At 36.1% G+C, this 16852-nt stretch overlaps 2 protein-coding genes across 2 annotated transcripts in view; one reads left to right on the forward strand and one right to left on the reverse strand.

Moving 5' to 3' along the window:
* The first annotated feature begins 2419 nt into the window (after positions 1–2419).
* LOC127799102 (uncharacterized protein At2g23090) lies at positions 2420–6197 on the forward strand. The gene is made up of 3 exons (XM_052332835.1): positions 2420–2572; positions 2712–2752; positions 5793–6197. Exons 1-3 carry the CDS (start codon positions 2500–2502, stop codon positions 5910–5912), a joined length of 234 nt encoding a protein of 77 aa, XP_052188795.1. The 5' UTR covers positions 2420–2499; the 3' UTR covers positions 5913–6197.
* A 366-nt stretch (positions 6198–6563) lies between these two features.
* Positions 6564–16852, reverse strand: part of LOC127799101 (casein kinase II subunit alpha-2) — a 43488-nt gene continuing 33199 nt past the window's right edge. Inside the window, exons 5-10 of the mRNA XM_052332834.1 lie at positions 10350–10440; positions 10202–10267; positions 7872–7954; positions 7510–7573; positions 7349–7417; positions 6564–7021 (exon numbers count right to left, since the gene is read on the reverse strand). Coding sequence (XP_052188794.1) covers positions 6962–7021; positions 7349–7417; positions 7510–7573; positions 7872–7954; positions 10202–10267; positions 10350–10440 — 433 coding nt within the window. The 3' untranslated portion in view covers positions 6564–6961. The remainder of the gene's footprint in view (positions 7022–7348; positions 7418–7509; positions 7574–7871; positions 7955–10201; positions 10268–10349; positions 10441–16852) is intronic.

Raw genomic sequence — 16852 nt, forward strand, 5'->3', positions numbered from 1 at the left:
ATATACAAAGAAATTCCCTTGTAGTTTTATTCTCTTATTCTATTTCTTTCAAATTTACAATAATTTTAAAAGATTTCATAATGATAAATAAAACGGACACTCTTTCAATAATTTATACGGTAGATTGGTGTTAACTAATTAAATGTCAAAATTACCCCATTAAAATATATCCTTATTCAAATACTTCAAGTCTTCAACCACTTATTATTTACCCAAACAATAACATATTAATAACTTCCTATTATTTAAACAATTAAAACGGGTTCTATCCCCTCTTATATCTGGGACCAACTTATCCTTCAGGATATGCGTAGCTTAATTCTGTGCATAGTAATTTATTATCAAATATATATATATATATATATATTGTGGCTGTGACAATGGCACACCACCTCGCCGTGGTCATGCAAATCGGCCTCACCACCGGCCCGGACCACCTCGCACGCTTCAGCTCCCATCACGCAATCTCGCTGCAGCCACCATTCCAAACGCTTCCCAATCGCTCTACAGCCTCCACAAATTAACAACGCACCTGCATGATCATGTATATATATACACACACACACCATCAGAGTCACCACCACCACCACTGATCGTTTTATCTACTATATCCTTTTATTTATATTGTGTATTTTCTTTGTGATTTGAGTTTCAGTCATGGGAAGGAGTGTTATTTTCCTGTTCTTGCTGTGTCTTGCTGTCGAAGCTACCACAGAATTAGGTGGGGTTATCTCGAGTAATGGAAATAAGGTGATGCGCCAGGATAACTATGTGGTTGATGCAGGCTATGGAGGTGCAGCAGGTGGCGGTGGTGGGATAGGTTATGGTCCTGGTGGCAAGGGAAACGGCGGCGGTGGCGGCGGAGGAGGTGGAATTGGTGGCGGTGGCGGTGCTGGTGGTTATGGCGGCGGCGTGGGTGGTGGATCTGGAGGGGGTGGGGGTTCTGCAGGAGGCTATGGCCCTGGAGCGGGCCAAGGTGGCGGCGGCGGTGGCGGTGGGGGGTTTGGTGGTGGCTATGGCTCGGGTGGTGGCGGGGGCGGCGGAGCCGGTTGGGGAGATAATGGAGGTGGGTATGGGAATTATGGCGGCGGTAATGGTGGCTTTGGGTCTGGGAAGGGAGACGGAGGGGGGCCTTACTTTCCTCCAGGCAACTAGAAGGTCTAATGATAGCCGTTAAATTTTATATATGAATAAATCTCTTATTTCCTCCCATCTAAGTCCAATCACAATGTATTTTGTTTTGACAGCAATAAAATTAAGTTCAAATGCATAAATTACATATTGCATTTGTAGCACCCAAAACAAAACAGATATATAGAGATCTTTTACGGGACTAGACAGCTTAGACACGAGACTAGACAGATTGATAAATAGACTTACAGAATGAGAGTTCAAAGAATAAAATATCTTCACTCATGTTATATTGCACTTTTAACTCTCATTCTGTAAACTCTCATTCTGTAAGTCTATGATATTTTAATCTTTGAACTCTCATTCTGTAAATTTGTCTATCAACTTTGTCTGTCTTTAAATTTTTTTTCAAAAATCATAATTGTTAATACTATATTACTTATGGTATCCATTTGTTATTTATATATAGAATAATATCAATAGTGGTGCTAAGGTATTATTTTGAATTTATAATTAATTAATGTATAAACTACATAAACATAATAAATTTTTAATATAAATATCATAACTTAACATAAAATATATAATAATCTAATTAAAATAATAATATTTTTTGCACAACTCTAGATCAATAAGGGTTTAGAGATTTGACTTTTAAAAAGTTAATTATAAACACAGTTACAAAATCAAAACAAACATAAACTGCTTCTTCCAAAGGGATAATGTTGGATGAAGACCAAAGCATGGCGATACACACGCCGCCTTAATTGACCCTTCCATGAATTAATATAATCTTTTATTGAAAAAGATAAATCAATTATGAAATTAATTAAGAGACCAGCTATAGCTAGTTATTAAATATAAAATTAATTATTTAACCACAATTCAAACCATTAGAAAATTTGATTGGTTAGGTGATAGGGGCTGTTATTTTTGTATTTTAATTTTAATTTTTAAGTTTTAAATTTATTTTTAATTTTTATATTTTGAATGTTTATTTTTAAATGATTAAAAATATATTCTTTTTTTATGTAATATATTTTACATTTTAAAAATTTTAATATTATTTGTGATAAAAACAGTTAATAGGATTTTTTGTTATTTTAATTTAATTTTATATTTTTTATTTTTAAAAATATAAAAATAAACATATTTTTATTATTTTAAAAAAATTAAAAACTAAAAAAGAACTCAAAACAGGAAGTTTTTGCTTTTGCTTTTTTTTTTTTTTTTAGAATATAAAATTAAAATGAAATATACGTTTGTATGTATAAAAGCGGCATCGACCCCCAATCCAATTCGAACGAAGTAAAGGTCTGGCAGAGCACGCAGAAACCCTCCGACTCTGAAATCAGAGAACAATAAGCCATGGGTGGAGGCAATGGCCAGAAAGCCAAGATGGCCCGCGAGAAGAATTTGGAGAAGATGAAAGCCCACAAGGGTAATTGTTACTCTTTATGTTTATGCGCGTTTCGCCTTTGTCTTCGCTTCCTTTCGCCATCTATATGGTCAAATCTCGTCTGAGATTCTGGGTTTTCTTAGGAGATCGGTTTGATCTGTGATTGATTTGTGCCTTGCAGGGAGTCAGCTTGAATCCAACAAGAAAGCCATGACCATCCAGGTGAGATTCAATTTCAATTCCCTATTGGGTGCTTCCCCTGTAACTCGGTTTTAGAAAAACCCTACTTAACTTAGTTATGATGACTGCGCTGTTATTGCCCCATCAGTTTTCCGTCTTAAAGTGATTCCCTGCCCCACTTTTATTTCTAGGGTTTGTTAAATAATCCCCAATTCCATAAGTTCTGAACCTTACTGAAATTTTCAATGTACGGAAGAGAGTTACAAATTTTCCAGGCAACCCTATGATTCTCATTGCGATGCCTGTTCTTCGCCCTCCCTCAACCTAAACCAAGCTAAGCGCATTGTTATGTCTGTTCTAATGTTTGTGGAATTTATATATGCATGCTTCTCGAGTTCTATTGAGGGTAAACCAGTGTATAAGCCTCCTTTCATGTTGTGAGAAGGTGTGTTGCAGGTGTAAGTCTTGTTGTTCAGTTTGGTGGAAGGCGTGCATTGATCATGGAGCACCCATATTTTCATCCCTAAGTTATTTTATTGTTGAAAGCTAGAAGGAAAGATCTATCATATGGCTGTGAGACCAACTTAGTTGTATGGTTCAAAATGTTGCCCAGTTAATCATCAAAATGTGTAAAATATAAGCATGGCTGAGCTGAGAATGCTATGGTGATTACACGACTATAAAAGAAAAAAAAATGAAAAACAAGATTTTACATAATAAGTAGAGACGCATATTGAAGATAAGATGAGAGAGTCACAATTAAGATGGTTTCGACATGTGAGAAGAAGATCGATAGAAATACACATCTAAGGTGAGTGAAAATTGAGGAAATTTTAGTAAAATAGGGAGAGAAAGACCAAAGAAAACTTGGTAAGAAATCCTTAGTGATAACCAGTGTTATTAAAGGTCCAAGGTGCACTAAAGCTTAAAAGGGTGTTGGAGTCTTAGAGCATCTCCAACGAATGCGGCAATTGTAGCGCCAATTGCAATTTGGCGTAGAAACCTCTCCAACGAATACAGCAAAATGGTGTTGGGCACAATTTTCAATCACTAAATTTGGTGTTTAGTGAATAGTATAACACCAAATTTGGTGTTATATTATTCATCAACACCAAATTTTCTTTTTCATTTTATTTCCAATTTTACCCCTCTTTGTATAACTTCAAAACAACTTATTCCCTTTATATCCTTTATCACTTTTATTATATTTGTATATTTTGATTAATAATTAGAAATATAAATTAAATTATTACAAAAAATATATACCGATGGAAATATTTTATTAAGATCTATAAAATAAGTATAATATTGAATATATTTTAAAATATTGAATATATTTTATAAATACCATGTTAATATAAAATGAACTATTTTTGTTTATGTATATGAATTTTTTTATTTTAATAATTACTTAATAGAATATGACTAATTATTTTTAATTATATTATACTAAGTTAAATAAATAAATTAATATTTATTTATAAAATATTCTTTAAAGATTCTCTTTTATACTAATTTGGTGTTACACATTGGAGACAACACCAAAATAGTGTTAAAATTTTTGGTGTAAACTACTGTCGGACACCAAATTGGCGCTCAATTTGGTGTCCAACATTGGAGTTGCTCTAAGGCGCAGGGTGAGGTGCGCGCCTGATGGAACTAGGCATATGCTAACTTAAAAAAAGAAAAAGAAAAATATATATCATAGTTGAAGAATAAGATATAAAATAGGTCATAACTCCTAATAACATATTCACAAGCATGTTATCAAGGAAATTAAAAAAATTCAACATATACTAATGAGAAGAACAATAAAAAATATTGAAGGATGCAATTTAAAAGTTTTTAAGTCAACTTAAATTAAATCTTAAAACAATTTATATGTTTTAAATTTTAATAAAGATTAACTAATTATAGATTTTAAATAATCTAAAAATCATCCGGCATTTTAAATAATCTAAAAATCATTCTCATCATCGAGATCAAACATTTTCATATTTTCATCATTAGAAGCATCATCTTTAATATCTTCTTCCACATCATCCCCCTCTCCATCTTCATCTAGTTCAAATTCAATTGGAGCATTTGAAGTAGTAGCTCTTTTACTCATTGTCAAATTTGTAGTTGAAGCAATAAATTTAAACCCAACATAATAAAAAATTAAATAAAGTAATAAATAGTAAAATAAAAACCCTAAAAAACAGTTAAAAAGTCCATGCGCGCCTAAGGCCAAGGCACCTTGGGCCTAGGCGCACCTTGATGGTTTGTGCCCGCCTAGATAAAAACGGTTGATAGCCTTATAAAGGATATGACCATGGATAAAAACGGTTGGAGCTCTAGAATTTATGTGCCCAATACCACCTAGTGGGATACAAGCTTATGATTATTCAGATCTATGCGAAATCACTTTTATACTCATCGTGGTAGTGGAAAAAAACTCACAGTGGGGTAGGATTGATGTGGCTATGATTTACTAGTGTTGACACTTTATACTTTCTAATAGCTATTGGGTCTTAGAATCTTAAATAGTGCCTCAAAGAAATAGGAGAAGATATATAAAAACAAAAAAAGAAGAAGAGAGAGCAGAGGAAGAAATAGCAAATGAGAAGAAACAAGGAAGAAGAGAAAAAATGGAGGGGGCACTAAGGAAAAGGTAGCAGAGGAAGAATATTGACAGGAAGAGATCAAGAAGCTACTAAGAGAAGAAATCAGGAGAAAGAGAAACTTAACTAGGAAACAGAAAATATAACTTCCTGATCCTTAAACTAAGAATCTAATGGAAGGAAGAAACTTAAAATTCCTAATCATTAAAATTCTAATATGACTAGAATTATGAAGTCCTAAACTGAATGAAACTATTTGTCTCCATTAATGATCTTCTACATTTTAATTTGGGAGTAAAATCAATTTTATCTCCATTACCTCAAGTGAAAGTAGATGAAATCTGATCACTTTACACTCCTGTATAATTTCTTTATAGTATCAGTATTATCCAGAGAATTGATTTATCAGGAAGGAGATTCTTCCTGTCTAAAGAGTGGCCTTCTAATTGTTCTCGGTACCTGTTGTTTGTTGGATGCAGTGCAAAGTTTGCATGCAGACATTCATTTGCACCACGTCGGAGGTAAAGTGCAGGGAGCATGCTGAGGCAAAACACCCTAAAGCTGATGTTTATGCATGTTTTCCTCATCTTAAGAAGTGATGTGAAGGTGAAAACTTAAAAAATGATGGGTTGCAACGTTCTTTATATTTTGTCAATGTGATAAAGTTGGAATGTTTGGCAGTATGGTTACTTTTAAAGTGTGTAGACTGGGGATTAGACCCAGCTTTAGCCTGTAATGCGGCCCCCCCCAATCTCTTTCGTTTTATGTTCACTCTTTACAGTTCTGTATGCTGGTGCTGGGACTTGCTGCGTGGCTTCCATTTTTCAAAATATGTTGAACTAATTTTAATGTACTTAAAAGGGTATTAATAATCCGTTACACGAGCAGCTGGTTTTTAAAACATGTCATCTCACCATTTCAGATATGAGTGGGCATGTAACAAATATGACTGGTGGGTGATGACACCTGCTTGTGTGAAAAAAGATTTTACACTTGTCCAGAAACTACTTTTTCTTTGTAACGGCCTTGCCTTCATCTGTATGCTATTAGGCGCTTGTGATTCCATGATACTTCCAGCAGAGGAGATTTCACTGACAACTGGTGGTTCTATAAATTCTGATAACTTTTGGAAGCAAAATTGTGCTGCCATGTCAACAGATTTAGCTTTGTAATGCCTTAAATCACTTCGAAGCCAGCACCAGGCTGCATGGGGGCCTCTTCGTTTCCCGACAAAATTTAAAAGACCAAAATAAAGAAATCTGTTTCCTCAAATCTACTAATGTCCTTGGCAAGAAGGATACTTTGAGATGCTGACAGGAGACAGACAGTAACATGTCTAGCATAGGCACAGCTGAAGAAAAACACACAACGTTGCCTCTTACTGCATTCTTTACCACAAAAGATTGATCTTTGTAGTTAAGATGCTACCTACAATTCCATCATAGTTCAAATTCTCACTACCAGAATATACAATCTCTGTAACAGATGCAGGAGTTGAACCATGGCATCGTTCAAGGAATTTTAGCCCAACCAACTGCCTACACCTAGGCAAATACTAAAATGCAGACAATATCTTCCATAACAAACACACATCAAAACAGCATAGTATGTTCACTTCCATGGATAGACGCGGTAATAGGGACCAGGATCACTGTGTCCTTATCCTGCTGTTTTCGGCAGCCCTCACTTGTTGGAAGTATGGATGAGCCTGGAACAAAGTTTCCACATGAAAATAGTTGCATTAGAAAACAGAACAAGCCAGATGTATTAAGAATTTGGAAACCTTAAAATGTTGTAAAAGAAGGTTCCCCTTGATTTTCATTTTTTTCCCCTTGCACAGTTTCATTATGAATGTCACACACAAGGCCAAAACGTATACATAAAGGCCATGTTCTCGTTGTGGTAGGTTTCCCATCTCAACACCCAAGCATGAATTGAGTAGGTGTTACCCGTATAAGAAATAGAATAATAAGGAAAAAGATATATATATATATATATATATGAGAATCCATTGGCTATCTACTAATAGTTCTACCATTGCTTCTTTCGCTGTAACTCTATCTTGATGATCATAACGAAGAAGCTTGTCAAGGAAATCAATGGCCTGCATGTCACATAGATCAGATATCGTAAGCTGTAGTAATCAATGACTATGTTGGAAGATAAAAATAGATAAAATCCGCATTAGTAAGTGACCTCAGGGGAAATTAGATGCTGATTATCAGGGTTAATGAATCTTGACCACGGCTTCCTGCTGTGCCTGCATGAGAATTAAAGATAGCATATAAAACTGAGAACTGTGCCACGTTAAGGCGCATAGTCAACACTTCTATGATTACTCGTCTCTCTGTCTTCTTCTTCATCCAAATTTTGCTTGCAGTTAAAGAGGGAGAGAGTATTCATTCTTTTAGTGGGACTACTCAAAAATGAAGACAGCCTTTCACAAGAAAGAGCTGCACATCACGTGATCTATCTTTGCTATAGAAGAGGATATTCAAGTCTCCTTGAAATGTGAATAAAATAATTGCAGCCTAAGATAAAAGCTGTTAAAAGTATACCTTCCAACAAGAGCATCAAGTTGTGGGTCAAGCTCTAAGTGATATTTGTTCAAGTATGCATTTAACTCATCTGTTCCGAGAACCTGTAACAGAAGTCACATCAGAAGAGTGGTGTAGCATGTGGCTTCTTACAAAAAAGCATATGCTTCCTCAAGCTAAACTAATCCTACTGGCCACATAGATGCCAATTATGGCTATTTCACATGGACTCTTGACTTCTATTCCTCATTCAATTAGATCATAAACATACAGGCATGACATGTCTTAACTCGACAGCCAGATCCTTCTCTAATACAATGGTGGCAGAAAAAACTCATATTTGTTAGCGGAGGGAAAGCCAAGCCTCTGACAAGAATGAGATAAAACCCATTTTTCTCTAATACTCATGTAAATTCAAGTACACTAATAAACAATAACAAGATCTTACATAATTATGCAATGCACACCATATTTTGTGTTTCAGAACATTTCCACATAAATGCACTTAAAAACTTTTTTATAGGTATCTGAATATCCATTAAGGGCTCATGAAATGGTAAGATTTGGTTGTACTCCTGTCCCATACTCAATACACAGTCCATGTAACATAATTATAGACACAGGAAATGTTGCAAGATAAACAATCCTCTTCATAAATTTATTAAATAATATTTGACTTTGTACTTATAAAACTCTAGTATGAATAAGATATAGAGGATAAAAGTTGACAGCCTCAACATATTTCTTTCTACAACTCTACTCTAACTTAATATAGACCAAGCGCACCCTAGTGTTGAAAGTGAAAGGACATATGTCAAAGAAGCTTCGAAATTGAAAAGATCATTTCTAATTAAAGCAGAGGAAGCGGACATACATCATAAACGCTAAATATTTTGAGCAGCAATCTGCAGAATTGATGCTACACTAAAGCCATGGATCCAAAGCTAGGCAAATTTCTCCAAGCTATATATTGAGTATTCAACTGATGGGAAAAAAATATGGGAAGAAAAAACCCATATATGTCATAACAATGATAGCATACAAAAATTCATGCAATTTTAACATCAATTTATTACATAAAACTGACCAACAATGTTTAGATTACCATGTCAAATATACAAAGTCAGTGCGAGCATGTTACAATAAAGAGACCAAAATGCTAAAACTACCCTATGATAACTTCTTTTGCACTTCCACAATACAAACATAACAAGAACTTACAGAATATGACTTCCATCTGCACCTAAGAGGCTAAGGACTCCAAAACGGCGCCACATATCTTGATGTTTCACACAAGAATTTGGTCCTCAAAACCAAGATAAGTGATTTTAGAACTCACTCTTTCATTGATATTAAAATTGATATCCAGCCATTTCAGTTTCAATTTCCTTTTCCTTTTGTCCTTTTAGTATGATATCTGTGAGAATCTCACATTGCCTCAGCAAGGGAGACCTGGGCTATATATAAGGAGGAGGATCCCTCCACTTGTTAAGCTGGTTTTTCAAGTTGGGAGTTCTGTCTCTGACTTCTCACATGGTATTTAGAGCCAACTCTTGACTGGGGGATTACCCTCGGTCGTGGTCATGGACCAGTACCTTGCCCGATCACCCGGGCATGCATCAATTACTGGAGAAGCTTCGGCATGGGGGGGAGTGTGAGAATCCCACATCGCCTCAGCAAGGGAGACCTGGGCTATATACAAGGAGGAGGATCCCTCCACTTATTAAGCTAGCTTTTCAGGTTGGGGTTTTACCTCTGACTTCTCACAATATCCATGAGAAGATCTTGTGCAGAAGGACATAAGGTTGTTGGAGATTAACAGACTCGGTGGAAATTTAACAAGGAACATTGACAACTTCTATAGATTTAGAAGAAACCAGCTCAAATCCAAAAGAGAATCTCAATTTAAGCCTCTCAATCTACCCTAAATATCATACAGCCAAGCACCTACACACGTGCACATAACCGGCAGCCTTAAAACATATTAAAGCAACCATTTAGGGACCACTCACTTCTTAGTCACAAAGCATTGGTGCTGTGTCATAAATCTGGGTGCAACATCCTGGTTAGACATGTTACAATAGAGTTGCAAATGAACACAAAAGAGAAACAAAGAAATCTTCCAGGTTAAATACAAATACAACCAAGAACTACAGAAGCATAAAGGATAATATATATATATATGTGTGTGTCGAGGCTTGATGTTTTTGTTATTATACCAAGGATTGGGGTTGGATTAATACATGAACCATGAAAAAGGGACCACTAGAAGTCCTTATTTGCTAAGTTGAGAACATAAAAACACACAGCATCTGCATTAGTATTCAAAGTGACAAAGGCACCAATATTACCTTAGCAATCTTGACAAGCTGGTCATGGTTATCATGACCATAAAAGAATGGTTCCTTGCGAAAAATCTGCAGGACAACACAATTAAACTCTACTTAGGTGTCACTCTAGTGAAAGGTAATCAAAAATCAAATCCAATGTGGCCCTTACCATTCCTGCAAACATACAACCCAAGCTCCACATGTCCAAGGAATAGTCATAATCTTGCAAGTCCACAAGGAGTTCAGGCCCCTTAAAGTACCTAAAATATCAGAAAAGATGATGTTAATTTCTGCAGAAATAGAGATTCAGATGATACCAAAAGTCAACAACAAGAAGAAGCTTTATGTAAGCAAAATCAACCATATAAATTGCTCATCATTCATCCTTATCCATAACCATAATTTCTACAAGGCCATTATATCCCATGTCATATCCAAGAGTTCTTCACCAAATTTTCTTTGGTCTTTCTCAACTTCTTTTCTTACAAACTTCTTTCATTCATCCACTCTCATGACAACTGTATAAATTGGGTCTCGATTCATTTCTCCAAAAATCTTAAATGCATCTCCTGTATCTTATTTTTAAGAGAAGCCACCCCAAACTTATTACAGGCAACCTCTAGACTTGGATTAACTTCTTTACTCACATTCATCTGTAAAAATGCGAGAATCTTTGCATATTTAGCACTATTTCAGTGTATCGATGCTACAGCTCTAGCACAGTTTTCACTGCACTTGAGCAGTACAACACATCACTAAGAGCTTATACCTCAAGAAAATATGTTCATCTACAATCAATTGTAAAAGAGCTGACAATTTTTATGTTGACTGTCAGCTGCCTAATGCAAGCCTCCTTTTTATCTGGGCTTGGAACCTTACTCTAATAAGAGTAATACATTCAACACCAAAAGTGTTGAGAAAATTATCAAATTAATGGGCAGACTGACTCTTTCCTAGCAAGAAGAGCTAAAGCAACCCCAAAAGCAGGAAAACGGCAGGAACAGTATCAAAGAGATGTTGAAGTTAAGTAAATCACCTAAAAGAAATGCATGTCTACTCACAACTAGTGAATGGAGCATAGAAACCCAAAGCAAAAGTAGTAAAATTCATGTGCGCATGAAACATGGCAATTCTTTTGCTATAACTGTCGGAGTTCAACATTTTTTATGAAAAATGTATATCAGCTTCACCAGTGATCAAAGTTTAACAGTGGATAAAAAGTTGACCTAACACCTAAGCAGCTGTGATGAACATTTTAATTTCTCCACTGGTTCTGACCCACTGGTTCTGGCCGAAGGTGAAATCAATGAGATTGTCTAGTCCTGTTAGCTTCTTCTGATAAATCAACAACTTGCTTCTAAGACAAAGTACCCAATACATTTGAAAAAGTTGAAACTAAATTGAAGGGACTTCCTGCAAAATTAATATTCAGTATGTCACCTAGTATCTGAAAATTGTTATCAATTAGATGATAAACATCAGTCTTATCCTCCATTTAAATGTGAAGGTCATGCTAGAGATCAGTCTCATTCTCCATATTTATGTGATAACAGTTATTTCCAATGACTTTGCCTAGGGTTCAATAAAACCATCAAATGTATGTTCTCTAGGTTTTAAGGCATTTAATGTGGAACTTAGCTGTCACGTCCTGAGCCTGACAATGCCCTTCATTCCAATCCGATATGAATTAGAAGGACCAAACACCGAAACAGAGAGCAGAAATAGAGAGAAAGAGAAGAATGAGGGAGAACAGAGAGAAGAACAAGAGAGAAAACAGAGAGAAGAGAGGGGAGAATTGTAAGAATTCTGATATTTCCGATATCCTTCCTCCCTTGTCATAATAGGAGGATATACACCAGCGCTTGGGAGGAGAGATTCTCCTGCCCGGTGGGCCCTACAGCCTTAACAAACTTGATATTCTCTAACTTCCCTGCACATGGCAGTAACTACCTCTACCCTAAGAATTACAACAATAAAAGTAATTTAACTAACTTCTACTTTAGGGAAAGTAACAACAGTACAAAGCAACAAAAATTAAAATAAATTCTGAGGGCTCTTCTCTTGACATTAGCTTGCAAAGACAATATCACAAACCCAAATGTGACAATGAAATCCATCTTCTAATTCAATATGAATTAGAGAGGTCAATAAGGATTTTAAAAGAAGATGCGGTAGGTAAGAGAGAGATTAGAAAGGGAGGAAGAGAAGAGAAGAGAAAACAGAGAGATGATAACAGAGAAACGATCGAATTCTTTTCTGATTTTTCATACCATTACAAGCTGAGTCTAGAGGGTATATAAACCTCTAGCATGGGTGCTGCCACAGCAGATTCCACCCCTAATAACCAACTCTTTTGTCTTTTTCCCAGGCCTCTTTACATGTGGACCACCCCCTAAAATATCCTCCTCTTACAGTTGTAATATCCAAACTAATATAAATGCATAAAGTAAATAAAACATAACAATATAATATAAAAGAAATGACTAAGGAGATAGTTCAAATTTGTTAATAAACGGCCGATGTTGTGCCAAGATCATGGTGTGTGACAGACAATCATGGTTTTCAAGAAAAAGTTGCACTAGTTCACAGTTTGAAGCCAGGTTGCTTGGGAAGATGGCAAATTGTCATTGTGGCTTGTGTTTGAATCATGAGAATTAGTGTCTAGACATTAAAAAAATGACAAAAACATTGGCTACTTATTACCACTCCCAAATCCTATCCTAAAGCCAAAGTATTTTGCAGGTCCATGATCTGCTTAGCTCAGACATTCCCCTGTTGGGGGGCCGACTAATAAGAAAAGTAGGATATATGTCTCCTCTATTCCCTTGCATGCCAAAGTTCATGAAATAAAATAAAAGTATGAAATATCTTCAACAACCATACCCAAGTTGAAACCTTGAACAGATTTGATCAATATATGAAGAAAAAGAAATACATCTTTTATGCTAAGAATTTGAGCCTTCATCAATCTCAAAAAGCTTGGTACTCATATCTAAGACTTCCTCTGCCACTTCCTAAACATATACTTAGCATTACTTCTCCAGAAAAACTACCAAAAGAAGAAGAATGCTCCTGGAATCGTACCTAGCCCCCTACAGCCCTCCAAGAGAATTACATCTGAAAAATCTTTGCTGCTATCTTTCTGATTACCATTGTAAACATCCTTAAGAACTGGAGGAAGTAAAAGACAAAATTCATTAACAATATTCAAGAAGAACCCCCTCTGAATGCCACTAAACCTCAATTCAGCAAATTGAGAATAGTGAATACCACTTATTTTTTTTTTTTAAATAGATTGTTTTCCTTCAATGGTTACATCATTTTCATGAGTAAACAAATCACAGGCCGAACACAAATACTGTGATAATAGTAGCTCTTTCACCCAAGCCAAAACTTGCATAGAAGTATCCAGCAACCCCAGCAAGTCAGTAAAGACACTGGCAAATAAATTCTGACAGTGGATAAAAAGAATCCCCACATTCACCATTTCCTCTTGAATTTGCAATTATACTTGAAAAAAAAAGCCTTGAGAGTGACAGATCAAGAGGATGAATCTCCATCCAATATCCATCCAAAGGTAGGTTTTGTTGAACAAGATAGAAAAGAGAGATGTTGAACCAAATAGAAAAGAGAGAAAACCCTTCTTTTAGGAGTAAAACTCTATGTTAGGTCTAACCTCCCTCTATTGAAATTTATAGTAAGTTGTACAATAATTAAGGCCTAAATTATAGCTAATTACATCTAATCACATGCATAATTGACTCCTAATTACATAGAGATTGACAGCTAATTTTTTACGGCTAATTACATGCTAATTGATAGCTATTCCTTGATTTGTGGAAAATCTTCCTTCCTTGATTTATGGCAACTTTTCTTGATTTTTCTGCCTTGATTCACGACACTCCCTCTCAAGCCGATAAATAAACATTATTCATTCCCAATTTGACTATAATCTTATGAAAGACAGGACTAGAGAGTCCCTTGGTTAGAACATTAGCTAGCTGGGATTCACTTGATATAGGGAGTACAAATAAGCCTTTTTATCCAGTTTCTCTTTAATAAAATATCGTCAACCTCAACGTGTTTTGTTCGGTCATGCTATATAAGATTGTGTGCAATGCTGATAGAAGACTTATTATCGCAATAGAGTTTCATAGGGCTGTCCCACTTGAATCTTAAGTCTTCAACAATAATTTTCAACCATAGCAACTCACATATACCTTGTGCTATTGCCCGAAATTCCGATTCTGCAGTTGACCTAACCACAACAGTCTGCTTTTTACTCCTTAAAGTAACTATATTTCCACCCAAGAAAGTGCAATAACCCGTGGTAGACTTCCTTTCAACTGTTGAACTTGCATAATCTGCATTGGTATAGGCCTCTAGGGTAAGTTTAGCTCTAGTTGAAAAAAATTTCCTTTCCTAGGGTGCCTTTAAGGTATTGCAAAATTCTATAGATTGCTTACAGGTGAAGCTCCTTGCGTTTGTGCATAAACTGACTTACTATGCTCACTGTATAGGCTATGTCCGGCCTTGTGTGAGATAGATAAATCAACCTACCAACTAATCTTTGATAGGCTTCTTTGTCGGTATCTTTGTCTCCCTCTACCAACTAATCTTTGATAGGCTTCTTTGTCGGTATCTTTGTCTCCCTCTGCTTCTCCCAGTTTGTGATCATGATCGATCGGGATGCTGGATGGTTTGCAAGCCAATTTCCCTGTCCCTCAAAAGATCAAGAACATACTTGTGTTGAGATATGAATATCCTATGCCTGGATCGTGCCACTTCAATACCTAGAAAATATTTTAAATTCCAGAGTTCCTTGATTTTATATTCCATGGCCAAACATCTCCCCAAGTTCTGTCTCTCCTTTTCATCATTCCCTGTCACTATAATATCATCAACATAGACAATGAGGGTTGTAACTAAACTTGAACCTGAGTGTTTTATGAACAAAGTGTGGTCCCCTTGACTTGGTTTATACCCCATAGTTTGCATCACCATGAAAAATCTCCCAAACCAAGCTCTAGGTGACTATTTCAGGCCATAGTGCCTTCTTGAGTTTGCAGACTTTAGTTCCAAGTCCGTTTTCACTGAATCCTAGAGGTATATTCATGTAGATCTCCTTCTCAAGGTCTCCGTGTAAGAAAGTATTCTTCACATCGAATTGTTGCAAAGGCCAGTCAAAAATAGCTGTTAGGGACAAAATAATTCTTACCATGTTCATTTTGGCTATCGGAACAAAAGCTTCATGGTAGTCAATTCCATATGTTTGGGAGCTTTGTACCTTTCAAGTGACCCATTTGCAGCCCATCGATTTCTTTCCTTTTGAAAAATCCACAATTTCCCAAGTATTATTATTCTCTAGGGCCTGCATTTCAACACTCATAGCATTCTTCCACTTTTTACACTTTAAAGCCTCTGATAATGTGGTAGGAAGGGATATTGTATGAATGTTTGCAAGAAAACTTTTATGAGTTGGAGAGCACCTTTGAAAGGACAAAAAATAAGATAATGGATATAAGAGATATTTTGTATGCTCTTGGGTTCCTTTCCTTAGGGCTATGGGTAGGTCTATTTCTGTCCTAGAATCAGTCTTAGAATGTGAGCTGAGAGACCTTACCTCATTTCCAGAATCTAGTTCTAATGATAGGTGCAGCCTTGGTTCAGGTTTTGGATTAGTCCTTCTTGTGTAAATCTGTGAAAAACAGGTCATTGGTAATGGTCTGTCCCTTTCCAGGGTCATGGGGTTCAAGGAGGTTTGATATAGGAGATTCTAGTTCAAGGAAAGCAGGTTGAGGCTGGGTTTCTGGTGCAAGGGTAAGGGCAGGTTCTGTAATTGTATGTTCAGGAACAAGGTCTTCAAGATTTGTAACTTTAGGTAAAGGTTCTGGCATGGGATTGGGTGCAGCTTTAGGTTTATGCACTTCAAGTGGAAAGGAGGTAAGGAGTGGCATAGGCTCATCCGTATCTTCCATAATTGAAGTCTCCCTCTAAAGATAAGGTTGAGAAAAATAGCATTCATGCTCAACAAAGGTAACACCGACGGTGATTAGAAACCTTTTAGTGGGAGGGTGATAGTATTTGTATCCTTTTTAGTTATAAGGATAGCCCACAAAGACGTATTTAGCTGCTCGAGGATCCAATTTCCCTCTATTATGGCTGTGAACATGAACAAAAGAAACACACCCAAAGACTCTAGGGCTGAGGGGAGATGTGGAAGGAAGATCCGGATAGAAGTGAGATAACATGGCCATTGGAGTTTGAAAATTTAACATGCGAGATGGCAGGCTATTGATGGTGTAAGTTGCTGTAAGGACTGCTTCCCTTCAAAAGTGTTTAGGCATATTGTGCTGGAACAACAAGGCCCTAGCAGTATCTAGAAGGTGATTGTTCTTTCTTTCTGCAAGGCCATTTTGTTGTGGGGTAGAAATACAAGAAGACTCATGAATTCCCCTTTGATGAAAATAGGCAGAAAGAGTCTGGTTAAAATAATCTTGGGCATTATCAAACCTAATTGTTAAAAGTTGTCTAGAGTATAGGATAAGAAGATAAGTGAAAACAATGTATTTTGAGAGCCAATGTAGCATTAAATAGAAATTTATATCCCATGTTGTAATTAGTGATAGTTGGAGGATTAAACTGTAAATATTTAATAGTCTTCATTGGAAT

This window comes from Diospyros lotus, chromosome 4, assembly GCF_014633365.1.
Source record: "Diospyros lotus cultivar Yz01 chromosome 4, ASM1463336v1, whole genome shotgun sequence".
Lineage (NCBI taxonomy): Eukaryota > Viridiplantae > Streptophyta > Magnoliopsida > Ericales > Ebenaceae > Diospyros > Diospyros lotus.

What these genes read in the sequence shown, in the direction of transcription:
- LOC127799102 (XM_052332835.1), top strand. Translation starts at nt 2,500, where the DNA reads ATGGGTGGAGGCAATGGCCAGAAAGCCAAGATGGCCCGCGAGAAGAAT. An exon ending in GAAGATGAAAGCCCACAAGG is followed by an intron (nt 2,573 to 2,711) that starts GTAATTGTTACT and finishes TGTGCCTTGCAG; the next exon opens with GGAGTCAGCTTGAATCCAAC. An exon ending in AGAAAGCCATGACCATCCAG is followed by an intron (nt 2,753 to 5,792) that starts GTGAGATTCAAT and finishes TGTTGGATGCAG; the next exon opens with TGCAAAGTTTGCATGCAGAC.